Here is a 13,461-nt window from a genome sequence, read left to right on the forward strand (position 1 = left end):
AGGCCAGGATCCAAATGGAACGTAGAGCCTAATGCAATATAAAAAAGCCACCATAAGATAACGAACAATAGCTCAATCATTGACTAACGATTGGCTCTTTCATTCATATCCTCCTTCCGCAGCGAGCAAGTCGACATCGATTCCGACGATAGGTCTGCATTTAAAGAGAAACAGCAGCAACAGCTTCTTCTAGTACCGAAACCAGATGGAGAATCCATTCAACTGATCCCGAAAGCTGCTACATTTGCCACCATGCCCGTCAAATATAATCACCATGGGTCAACATCCCTATTGGATCAAATACCCGAGGATACCCAACCGGAGAAGAAACCAGCTACGACATCCCACACCAACGGCGCTACACCGAGAAGGCCTTCGGTAGTAGTACAAGACATCCTATCTACACACAGGCCGTCGGCCATTATGTCCGCCTTACGCAGGGGCTCGATGGCGTGGCTGCCCGGTAGAAGCAAATCCAGCCAGCACGGACACGACTACGAATCCAATATGGGCAGCAAGGCATCGCTCAGCCAAATTCCCCACGGAACCGGTGCACACAGTGAACTAGCCATGGAGTCTCGACGGAAGAATCGACGAATCGGAGAGTAGGTAACACGTGTGGAGGTTGAGTAGATAGCATCGTCAACTAATTTCGGTTTGTTTCTTTTAGTGATGCTTTGAGCACGGCCCTATCAGCGCTGTACGCCAAGGTCATAGTGATTCTCGGCATAGCACTACCCGTAACGGAGATTTTGTCCTCTCAAATTCCCGCCAACGTTTATCAGGGGTTCTATCTTTACCTCTACACAGTAAGCATTCTATTCGTTATCTTCGTTTACGCGTCCAACATGAGACGACGAGCGGTAATGACCTTGATCAAGACTTATCGTAAGTGTGTTCGAATTGGCTCTCAAATATTTGCTTTGATGATTGCTTTGACTATTTCAGATGAAAAGACGAATGCATACCCAACGAAAAAGCGTGTCCCACACTTCGGGAGCTTCTACCTGCGAGTGGGAGCGATCGCGTTCGGTATCGGAACCATGGTATACTCGGGGCTCGAGTTCGGGCAGTACTTCGAGCTGAACGCTTCGCCAGGTTGTTCGAGCATCTACGTGGCCCTAACACCGGCGACTCGCATGCTTCTGTCCATTGTACAGATGCAGTTCATCTTTCTGAACACCGCCGAGCTGGACATGGCCCGCCACAAGGTGTTCGCCCGGTTCGGCCTGATGCACATGATTGCAACGAATCTCTGCGAGTGGTTGTACATACTGGTTGAGGAAACGAAGCACGAAATTCACCACCTGGCGCATTCGCACCACCACAATGATGTTGGTAAGTAGCTTTAACACTGTAGCCTGCGTTCCGAGTGCTTTTTTTTAATCGGAATATCGTTTTGACATCTGTCAACTGTATTTGCTTGGTCGGTCGGACTTGGTTCGATCATCACTCTCAAGTGTTTGACAGAGCGCCTACACTGGTCACCGGTTACTGCTCCGACTTTCGGTTGTTCACAAACACCAGCTCAATTTTGTGTTGAGCCAATTCCAGTTTCCTGGAGCTCATCCACTCCACTGATATTTTCGAGCACCTTCCCCGCCGCCGTGTCTATCGAGCATATTGGTCTATACGCCGATGGGTCTCCGGGTTCTCTGCCTTTGGCAATAGAATCAGGCTCTGCCGCTTCCAAACCTCTAGGAAAACTCCATCCCTTAGGCATTTCTGCATAGCAGACCTGAGCATCCCGGGAGCCCCTGCAGTATCTACTTTTAAGGCCAAGATTGGAACTCCATCCGGACTTCGGGACTTATCTACGCTAATGGGCTTTGCTATCCCCTCAAGTTCCTTATAGGTGTCCCTCGCCTCGTCGCCAGGCCCAGTCCCTAGCTGATCTACGATAGGAAGTACATAACTAGGATCATGATGCGGAAATAAGCCCCTCGATGATCCCCTCCAACATCTTTGAAGACTGCTCTGCAGGAGCCATTAAACCACTTGTCTTAGCCATCACAATCCTGTAGGCTACACCCCACGGGTGCGCATCGGCACTCTGGCAGAGACAGGCAGAAAGTAGGCCTTTTTGCTTGCCCTTATCTCGGTCTGGAGCGCGATTTTGGCAGCGGCGAACACCACTCGCCGTTCGTTTCGCTCATTCTCAGTTTGTGCTCGCTGCATCCGCCGCCTAGCCCGTAGGCAGGCGCGGCGCAGGTCCGCAATCGCGTCAGTCCACCAGGAGGCCGGTGGCTTCCCATTTCTAGGGTGGACTCGCCTAGGCATGGTCGCATCACACACACACCTGAAAGCACCGGTACCAGCTCCCTGCTCCGTCAGGTAAATGATAAATAGGCTCGTGTTCATGGCGTTGGCACAAATTTCCAAAATGGAGGAGAACGTGCCTCTGGAGCCGATCTACTGATACCTGATACCGCTTCCAGCTCGTCACCGTCTAAACCGAGTAAGTTTCGCTCATGGCGGAGTGCCTCTTTTAATACCCCTTCGTCGAAGTATGATGTCTTCCACCTGCGAGGGCTTGGTCTTGGCCTAGCCGCCTCTTCTTCCATCCACTGCCTGCTGTTGTTGTAGTCGATACTGTAGCTAACCACCAGGTGGTCGCTGTGAGTGTAGCTATCATCTACTCTCCAGTTCGAACTACTTGTTACGCCAGGACTACAAAAGGTCACGTCAATAATTGACTCCGCTCCGTTTCGACTAAAGGTACTCTTGGTACCGACATTAGCCAAGTCGACATCTAAGATGGCCAGTGTTTCTAGCAGGATCTGACCCCGCTGGTTCGTGAAACGGCTTCCCCATTCCACGGCCCAGGCATTAAAGTCGCCCGCTATTACCACCGGCCTTCGCCCTGTTAGCACGGTCGTTAAGCGGTCCAGCATTTGCGTGAACTGCTCGATCGGCCACCGCGGAGGCGCATAACAGCTACAGAAGAAGACTCCGTTTACTTTAACGACCACGAAGCCCTCATAGGTAGTAGACACCAACTCCTGTACGAGGTATTTACCCGTTGTCCATATCGCCGCCATTTTTCCAGACCCATACGCGACCCAATTGCCGGTGCCGGCGGGTACTCGGTATGGGTCCGCTATTATGACGGCGATATCCGTCCCCCACTCAGAAATTGCCTGAAAAAGCAGTGGCTGAATTGCGTCACAGTGGTTCAGGTTCAGCTGCGTTACCTACACTGTAATTTGTTCACTGCGGCTTTCTTAAAGGCCGGGCACCTTGGACCACCCGTCGGATCTCTGATGTTCGAGGATTTCCCGGTACAGATCATGCAGATGGGTGGACTCGTGCAGCTTTGGGCCTTATGACCTTTAGCGCCGCATCGCCTGCACAGTTTGCACCTGTTGGGGCCTTTGCAGTCCCATGACTGGTGTCCTGGGTATAGACACCTGAAGCAAACCTCTGGTGGCTCGTGGAATGTCAGGTGACATACGCACCAACCCACCTTTATGTTCCCAATCTTAACGGGCTTTTTGACGTCCGCCACAGGTAGCTGAACCAAAGCTATCTGTGTCCCTGCTGGCCCCTTCCATAGCCTAACGGCTGCGGCGGCCACCTGCACATCGCACTGTTGCCGCAGTGCCGTGACAAGGTCTTCCACTTCGGTGATCTCATCAATGTCTTTGAACCTTCAGAGTCACCTCAATACCCTCACCAAGAACCTCTTCTGCCAGCCTTTTGTAGGCGGCGCCCTCGTGTTCCTTTTCGCGCTTCAGCTCCAGGATCATCTCGCCCGAGACGTCCGAGTACTTGGACTGTTCCGTCTTGATGACGAGCGCGTCGCTTTTCTCACGCTTGGCACGTACCCTCCTACGCCTTGGCTTGACGTCCTGTGCTACTACCGGCCGATTCGCCTTCTTCTTCTTCTTCCGCTCTACCTTCGTCCAAGGAGGGTCCTCCCCTCGCATCACTCTGCTCTGTGGCTGCTGAGGGCCCACCAACGGTTGCATCCCCTTGTTCCCATCGTTCCGGGACGGGCCAGCCTTTTCAGGCCCACCCTTCCCAGCTTTCCAGGAACCCTGGCTGAGGTCCGACCGTCCAGCATTGTTGCCGACTTTCGGGGTAATTATTCGCCTGGCTTTTCGAGCACCGCCAGACAGGCCTCCGTTTGAGTAAACTTCAACACTTTCTCCTTTGCAGGCTCCGCCGCTGCAGCAGTCAGCAACGCAAGTACCGCGTGCTCCTGCTTGGCCTCGTCGATCGACACCTGAAGTCGAAGCAAGGCCGTTTTCAGGTCCTTGCTTATATTCGACTTAGTGGACGCAAAGTCGATGATTTTGCCAAGCTGCTGCTCAGCCACCTCTATTGCGGACCGTCCTTTGTTTTCTTGGCTGACGGCCCTCAGCAGCCACGCTTCGTCCATAGTTTCCACCGGCTGGGTTGCCAGGAAGTAGACTGGAGCTCCCACGCTTGAGCTGCGTACGCATTTCCGTGCGCCTACCTCCTCGCTTCTCCTTGTCGGAGACCTCATCAACCCGCTTCTTGCGAAGGGGTTGATCGCACCACTACATCCCCCTTTGTTCTGATTTTTTGAATTTTTGCTCATTGTTAATCCCACAAGTCACACGGGAAATAAGGTCCACCACGCCAAAGCCCTGCATTAACGCGGTAAGGGACAGCTTACTGTGGGGGGTGCCCAGGTACCCCACAGGCTCCGTTAAAGATCGAGCATCTTTTTAACAATAGTAGTCCTATTGTTGGCTGGCGACTACGCGGCTGACTCGCAAGCGGGGGGGTGCGTCAGGCCCCAGGTTCTTGCTTATGTTGGATTTTGATCGAGCACTACTAACAATCGAGTATCTTTTCATCCCTTCGATCACTCATTCCTCTGCACGGGTCGCTTGACACCTTTAATTGGGGTTAGTAGTCCTATTCTTGTCAGGCCCCTCGATTACTGTCCCTGGTGCCCGGGCAGCGGTTTAGTCAAGGATGTAATACTGCCTCATAATACACCCTACCTAAGCCATCCGCTCTGGTGCCTCATGAACTCAACCATCTGCGAAAAATTATTCTATATCTACCATAGGTAGACTAGACAGCAATAATGTCAGTTATAAATCATGTACTACTTTTTCCGTTTCTCTTTCCAGTGTCTGCCATCATCAACACGACAACCACCACCATCGCTTCTACAACGACAAACTTTGACAGCAGTAGCGAAGAAGACACCGATTTTCTTCTCAATGCCGCATTCCAGAACCGCTCCAAACGGACCGCCAGCCATGATGCCGCCGAGTACATCGAATGCCAACGAACCAACATCATGGGCACGTTGGTGCAGAATGCATCCCCATTTCTGTTTCCATGCACCATCGAATATTCGCTCATTTGCGCAGTTATTCTGTATGAAATGTGGAAAAAGGTGAAAACCATCGCCGAAATCGATCGTACGCGCAGAAATTCTCAAAAAGTGCACAGCGTAGTCCATACGAAGAGTGCCCACCACTTCTCCGTAGACTGTTCCCGAGCGCACCGTGGAATGTTCGGAGGAATCATCATCACCGTCATGACCATCATTTGTCTGATTATGTACTTTGTTCTGCACGACGAACCCGGCTACGAGTACTTTGCCTTGCAGGAAGTCACCATTGCCGAAACGGTCCTGTATTCGATAACGGCTGCGGGCGTCATCCTGGCCATGATCAGAATGCGAGATCTCAAATACTGCAAAAAACACAATGACAAACATGCAAGTTCCGTTAGTTTGGACTGCACCCTTCTGGTGTTGGCCCAGACCGGAGTCTACGTCTATGGCATGTTCAGTATCGTTGGAAGCTACTTTGCGATACAGAAAAACATCTACGGAGCGCAGGAAGGACTCATAGCCGAAGTTTTCAGCTTGGTGCAAACGTCCATGCAGACGCTGTTCATCCTCAACGCCGTTTGGCGCAAATGTCGCGGTGCCCAACAGAATCGCACAAAACCCGGTCGCGAGATTGTGACTTTTCTTCTGGTGGCCAATATGGCCATGTGGTTCATCAACACCTTGGTGAAGGGAAGAGCCAGCTTCCGACCAACTCATCTGGACTTCTTCGGCACCTGGGCGTGGACGGTCATAACGCACGTGTCAATGCCGTTGGCAATCTTCTACCGGTTCCACTCCACTATTTGTCTTTTTGAGATATGGAAATCGACGTACAAGGTGAAGAGTGGTGAACATCATTAGAGTATTACTGTATGTATATAGATAGTCCACTAAGTACTTAAATGTGATAAGAATGATTCATTTCGTGAGACAAACCAGTGATTTGTGTAGAAACGAGATTATTTATTTTTTAACAGTTAATATATTGATTACAGTTTTATCTATCAAAGACAAGCGTTTTACTGTGAGAAAATCCTTTAAAAATCCAAACAACAGTATAGCTTTCTTTAGAAACTGACCAGACTGATGAAAACGTTTGTGGATTACGCACCACGCCATGCATACATATATACTTTTATTTGCTCAACATCACATTTAAGACAAGACATAATCAACAATAGTGCGCCACAATTCCCGGTTTTTGACTTCCGCTCTCCATCCTCGGCCGCGCCCAATGCTCGCCAGGTCACGCTCCATCCGGTCCGCCAATCGTGCTCCCTGCGCTCCACGCCCTCTTGTGGCAACCGGATCAGTAGCAAACACCAGCTTTGCAGGGTTGCTGTCCGGCATTCTTGCAACATGCCCTGCCCATCGCATCCTTCCGGCTTTGGCGACCTTCTGAATGCTGGGTTCGCCGTAAAGTGCAGCGAGCTCGTGGTTCATACTTCTCCGCCACACAACGTTCTCTTGCACACCACCTAAGATCGTCCTTAGCACGCGTTGCTCGAAAACTTCGAGTGCTTATAGGTCTTCCTCGAGCATGGTCCATGCCTCGTGTCCGTAGAAGACCACCGGTCTTATTAGCGTTTTGTACATGGTGCATTTGGTACCGGATTTTTAAAAAATCATTCCCTGGCAGTTGAGCCCGGTTTCGTCGCATCACACCTTCCAGAGCGATGTTGAAGAGTAGGCGTGAGAGTCCGTCACCTTGCCACAGTCCCTGGCGAGATTCGACTGAACTGGATAGTTCACCCGAAACCCTTACGCAGTTTTGTAAACCGTCCATCGTAGCTTTAATCAGTCTGGGACCTGGTATTCATTTCTTGAGGATCTGCCGTACGGTGAAGATCTGGTCCATTGTCGACCGGCCGTCGATGAAGCCGGCTTGATAACTTCCCACAAACTCATTCGTTTTAGGTGACAGACGACGGAAGATGATCTGGGATAGCACTTTGTAGGCAGCATTCAAAATAATGATCGTTCTAAAATTCTCACATTCCAAATAGTCGCCTTTCTTGTGAATGGGGCAGATTAGTCTTTCCTTCCACTCCTCCGGTAGCTGTTCGGTTTCCCAGATCCTGACTATCAGCCGGTTCAGACAGGTGGTCAACTTTTCTAGGCCCATCTTGATTAGTTTTGCTGCGATACCATCTTTATCAGCTGCTTTATTGGTTTTGAGCTAATGAATGGCATCCTTAACTTCCCCCAGCGTAGGAGTTAGTTCATTTCCGTCCTCCGTTGCACTGGCATCGTCGTTTCCTCCATTGCCGTGCTCTCCCGTGCCTACGTTCTCCACGCCATTCAGGTGCTGACTGAAGTGCTGATTCCACCTTTCGATCACGTCACGTACGTACGTCAAGAGGCCTCCGTCCTTATCACCGCACATTCCGGCTCGCGGTACAAAGCCGTTGCGGGATGCGTTGAGCTTCTGGTAGAACTTCCGTGTTTCTTGGAAACGGTACAGCAGTTCCATTTCTTAGGAGTGCGGCGCTTTTCTCCCGAAAGAGACGGGTCTACTGCTTCCGCTTCTCTCTGTATCGCTCCACATTCTTTCGGGTTCCATGCTGCAGTATTATCGCTCGCGCTGCGTCCTTCTCCTCCAGAACCGTTCTGCACTCCTCGTCGAACCAATCGTCGTCTCCGTTCTTCGTACTCGATAGTGTTCTTGCCTGCGTTGTTGATTGCTGCTTTCACTGTGCTCTAGCAGTCCTCTAGAGGGGCCTCATCGAGCTCGCACTCGTCCTGCAACGCGGCCTCAAGATTCTGCGCGTATGCTGAGGCGACATCCGGTTGTTTCAGTCGCTCTAGGTTGTACCGTGATGGTCGCCGGTACCGTACATTGTTGATGACGGAGTGTTTTGGGCGCAGTTTGACCATCACCAGATAGTGGTCGGAGTCGATGTTGGCGCCACGATAGGTCCTGACGTCGATAATGTCGGTGGAGTGCCATCTATCAATCCGAACGCGGTCGATTTGCGATTCCATTTGTTGTGGTGATATACAGGTGTAACGATACGTACAAATGGCCATGTTCTTGGAGGCGACGAAATCACTGAGGCGTAGGCCATTTTCGTTCGTAAGCTGGTGAGCGCTGAAGTTTCCAATCGTCGGTTTGAATTCCTCTTCCTGGTCTACCTGAGCGTTAAGGTCTCCTATGATGATCTTGACGTCGTAGCTTGGGCAGCAACCGTACTCGCGTTCTAGCTGTGCGTAAAATCCGTCCTTGTCATCCACAGTGCATCCGGAATGTGGGCTGTGCATGTTTATTATGGTAAAGTTGAATAATCGGCCTTTGATTCTAAAGTTGCACTTTTTTTTCGTCGATCGGCCACACCGATCACGCGCCTCTGCACGATGAAAGCTGCTTCTAGCTCGTGTGTGTTGCCGCAGCTCTGGTAGATGGTATGATTAGTTATAAACTCTCGCACTATTGATCCTGTCCAACACAACTCCTGCAGCGCTACGATGCCGAACCCGCGGTCCTTCAGTAGATCGGCGAGAATGCGGGTGCTCCCAATGAAGTTGAGAGAATAGCAGTTCAACATACCGAGTTTCCAATCGCAATTATACTTTTTGTTCATTTTCATTTACAGCTTCCGCTCGATAACTGGGCTTTGTCGACAGTCCAGTAAGCGAGCGCCGCTCGATAACTGGACTGAGCTTCCGGAGCCGGAGGCTATTGTTATATTTTGTTTTGTTTACCGATTTGTGAAATGTGAGGTTATATTTCGCTTATTTTTGACAGATAACTGCTTTTTAACTCGACTTTGCCCCAGTTATCGAGCGCCCAGTTAAAAAGCAGTCCAGTTAAAGAGCAGTCAGTTATCGAGCGGATGCTGTATTTAGTTAACATCAAATTCATGATAGGGGGATTAGGGGCATAATGGACACCCTAAGCAAATGAGTATGTTGGGCCTGGATAACAGACAAAAACTTAACATATTATCAGTTGGCTTACAACTTTAACTTGTTTCCTACGTATTTTAATCATTTACAGCAGGTAGAATGTCAATATTGTGAAGAAATAATGAATTGTAAACCGAATGTTTTTTGGGGCTGGCAGGAAAGGTACGGGGCGAAATGGACACCCATCGGGGCATAATGGACACCCCTGCATATTTTATGCTGTATCTTTGATAATATCGACCAGTTAAGTAATTTGCCTACGGAGATCAATACCACAGATATAATACTCCATCTTAGACGAGTTCCCTGATAAAAAAAGATCATAGAGATAAAACAGAATGTATTGTTACAACACGCTGAAATGAATGGTATTTACCATTATTTCAATTGTTTAAAACGATAGAGCAACAACAGACCTTATGGTTTTCCATCATAGCATGTATTGCGAATATTTTGTATAGTTTTTCTTTCGTTGCGCAATTTGCGCGCCGGTCAGTTACGCGCAGCTCCACTCCAGTTGCGCGCAGCCAATCAGGAGCAAGGAAGCAGACGACGTCGTTGCGCGCCAAAGCTACTCGCAGCACGTTTGTATTGTCTGCGACCAAAACAAACATCGACGCTCGCCCACCGGCTGATTGTTGTTGTTGATAACTTGCGTGGAAAGGTAAGTTAACTCATTATGGTCCCTTTCGAGATTGTTTTAATGAAATGGAAATAAAACAATATTTTCTGGAATTGTTACTGATTCGATTGGATGTGCCATTATTTGTTGCATTCAGTCTTGTACTGATCGAACGCGGTTGATACCGGTTGGGTATGTTTTAAGTAATGCAAATATGCGATACTGCCCATGATAAGAGAATCACCCTTGCGCACAACTGACTGACAGATCGGTAAAAGTGTGAAACTAAATTTTTTCTTGCTAAGCGCAATATTGTAAATGTCACTTTTACAATAAAAAATGGGGGTTGTTATGTATCTTTACCATAAAAAAATCCAAATTTTCTGGAGTAAATTCGAGTCAACTACCATTCAAATTATGGTATTTTAATTATTGGAATCTCTTATGCCATTGATTTTATTGTGCACGTATTGTAGTTCCAATACAGCATTTTCAGCAGGAAAATACGAACACAATATAATTTGTTGTTGAACAGCCAATATTATCATTATTCAATGGTAGTTTATGGCGATTGTATTGGAATTTTTTATTAGGGTTTACATAACATCAAAGTTAATTAAATAAGTTTTAGGCTAAAATAATCGGACTGATTTTTTCCAAACTCTCTAAAACGCCTAACAGTATGCAACGCGCGTACGTCCATTCATAATTGCCAGTGTTCATTTCGCCCCGAATCGACTACAACATTAAAATTGCTATTTTGAGTAAGTTCTGATCAAAAACATTATACTTCATACATTGATACATCTGTGTATTCATGTAAATAAGTTAACAATTCACTTGTTCCACCATAAAATACATTCAAATAATCGTAATACCTAATTTGCTGCTGCTTCGAAGTTATAAGAAATCCACCATATGAAAAACATTCTTCAATTTCAATGATATTTCGTTTATTTTGAAGGAATATAAATGGTACTTTTGAAAAATAGAACAATGACTTGTTCCTTTACACTTATGCATTAAAAGTTTTACATAAAAGTCAACGGTTTCGGAAAAAACAGGGGTGTCCATTTCGCCCCGGGTGTCCATTATGCCCCTAATCCCCCTAATACTGAATAAACAATTTGCCGCCATAATACTCGATTTGCAGCTGCAGCTCTCCAACCTCGGTTACGCCCAACACTCGCCAGATCACGCTCCACCTGGTCCGCCCATCGTGCTCCCTGCGCTCCACGCCTTCTTGTACCAACCGGCATTCTTGCCACATTCCCTGCCCACCGTATCCTTCCGGCTTTGGCCACCTTCTGGATGCTGGGTTTGCCGTAAAGTGCAGCGAGCTCGTGGTTCATCCTTCTCCGCCACACACCGTTCTCCTGCACGCCGCCGAAGATCGTCCTTAGCACCCGTCGCTCGAAAACTCCGAGTGCTTGCAGGTCCTCCTCGAGCATCGTCCATGTCCCGTTCCCGTAGAGAACCACCGGTCTTATTAACGTCTTGTACATGGTACATTTGGTGCGGGGGTGAATCTTTTTTGACCGCAGATTCTTCTAGAGCCCATAGTAGGCACGACTTCCACCGATAATGCGCCTTCGTATTTCACGGCTCACGTTATTGTCAGCCGTTAGCAAGGAACCGAGGTAGACGAATTCTTCTACCACCTCGAAAGTATCCCCGTCTATCGTAACATTGCTGCCAAGGCTTGTCCTGTCTCGCTCAGTCCCACCTACCAGCATGTACTTTGTCTTAGCCGCATTCACCACCAGTCCGACCTTTGCTGCTTCACGTTTCAGGCGAGTGTACAGTTCTGCCACCGTTCCAAATGTTCTAGCAATAATATCCATGTCATCCGTAAAACAAACAAATTGGCCGGATTTCGTGAAGATCGTACCCCGGCTGTTGGGCACGGCTCGTCGCATAACACCTTCCAGGGCGATGTTGAATAGTAGGCAGGAAAGTCCATCACCTTGTCGTAGTCCCCGTCGAGATTCGAATGAACTGGATAGTTCACCCGAAGTCCTTACGCTGTTCTGCACACCGTCCATCGTTGCTCTTATCATTCTGGTAAGCTTCCCGCGAAAGCTGTTCTCGTCCATGATTTTCCATAGCTCTGTGCGGTTGATACTATCGTATGCCGCTTTGAAGTCGACGAACAGGTGGTGCGTTGGGACCTGGTATTCACGGCACTGGAGGATTTGCCGTACGGTGAAGATCTGGTCCGTTGTGGACCGGCCGTCGATGAAACCGGCTTGGTAACTTCCCACGAACTCATTTACTTTAGGTGAAAGATGACGGAAGATGATCTGGGATAGCACTTTGCAGGCGGCATTCAAAATGGTGATCGCTCGAAAGTTCTCACACATTAACTTGTCGCCTTTCTTGTGGATGGGACAGATTATCCCTTCCTTCCACTCCTCCGGTAGCTGTTCGGTTTCCCAGATCTTGACTACTAACTGGTGCAGACAGGTGGCCAACCTTTTCGGGCCCATCTCGATGAGTTCTGCTGCGATACCGTCCTTACCAGCCGCTTTGTTGTTTTTGAGCTGGTGGATGGCATCCTTAACTTCCCTCAGCGTGGGAGTTGGTTCGTTCCCGTCCTCTGCTGCACCAACATAGTCATTTCCTCCGCTGCGTTGGTCCTCCGTGCCTACATTCTATTCGCCCTTCAGGTGCTCGTCGAAGTGCTGCTTCCACCTTTCGATCACCTCACGTTTGTCCGTCAGGAGGCTCCCGTCCTTATCCCTGCAGATTTCGGCTTGCGGCACGTAGCCTTTGCGGGATGCGTTGAGCTTCTGGTAGAACTTGCGTGTTTCCTGTGAACGGCACAGCCGTTCCATTTCCTCGCACACCGCTTCTTCCAGGCGGCGCTTTTTCTCCCGGAAGAGACGGGTCTGCTGCTTCCGCTTCTGTCTGTATCGCTCCACATTCTGTCGGGTTCCATGCTGCAGCATTACTGCCCGCGCTGCAACCTTCTTCTCCAGAACCGCTCTGCACTCCTCGTCGAACCAATCGTTTCGTCGACTCCGTTCTACGTACCCGATAGTGCTCTCGGCTGCGTTGTTGATGGCTGCTTTGACGGTACTCCAGCAGTCCTCTAGAGGGGCCACATCGAGCACACCCTCGTCCGGCAGCGCTGCCTCGAGATTCTGCGCGTATGCGGTGGCGACATTCGGTTGCTTCAGTCACTCTAGATCGTACCGGGGCGGCCGCCGGTACTGTACATTGTTAATAACGGAGAGTTTCGGGCGCCATCACCAGGTAGTGATCAGAGTCGATATTAGCGCCACGATAGGTCCTGACGTCGATAATGTCGGAGAAGTGCCGTCCATCAATCAGAACGTGGTCGATTTGTGATTCCTTTTGTTGTGGTGATCTCCAGGTGTAACGATACGGGAGGCTGTGCTGGAAGAAGGTGCTATGAATGGCCATGTTCTTGGAGGCGGCGAAATCGATGAGGCGTAGGCCATTTTCGTTCGTCAGCTGGTGGGCGCTGAACTTTCCAATCGTCGGTCTGAATTCCTCCTCCTGGCCTACCTGAGTGTTTACTCGAGATCCCCTACAGAGTTGGTCATTTCTCACACTTCGGTTTAAAAAGTGAAGATTTTGA

General features: G+C 49.3%; 1 protein-coding gene across 1 annotated transcript; it reads left to right on the plus strand.

The window, feature by feature from the left end:
- On the plus strand, positions 1 to 6,340 carry LOC115253915 (proton channel OtopLc-like). The gene is made up of 4 exons (XM_062843448.1): positions 1 to 605; positions 671 to 888; positions 949 to 1,338; positions 5,112 to 6,340. Exons 1-4 carry the CDS (start codon positions 253 to 255, stop codon positions 6,185 to 6,187), a joined length of 2,037 nt encoding a protein of 678 aa, XP_062699432.1. The 5' UTR covers positions 1 to 252; the 3' UTR covers positions 6,188 to 6,340.
- Positions 6,341 to 13,461: the final 7,121 nt, after the last annotated feature.

The sequence above is a fragment of the Aedes albopictus genome, unplaced genomic scaffold (assembly GCF_035046485.1).
Source record: "Aedes albopictus strain Foshan unplaced genomic scaffold, AalbF5 HiC_scaffold_229, whole genome shotgun sequence".
Taxonomy (NCBI): domain Eukaryota; kingdom Metazoa; phylum Arthropoda; class Insecta; order Diptera; family Culicidae; genus Aedes; species Aedes albopictus.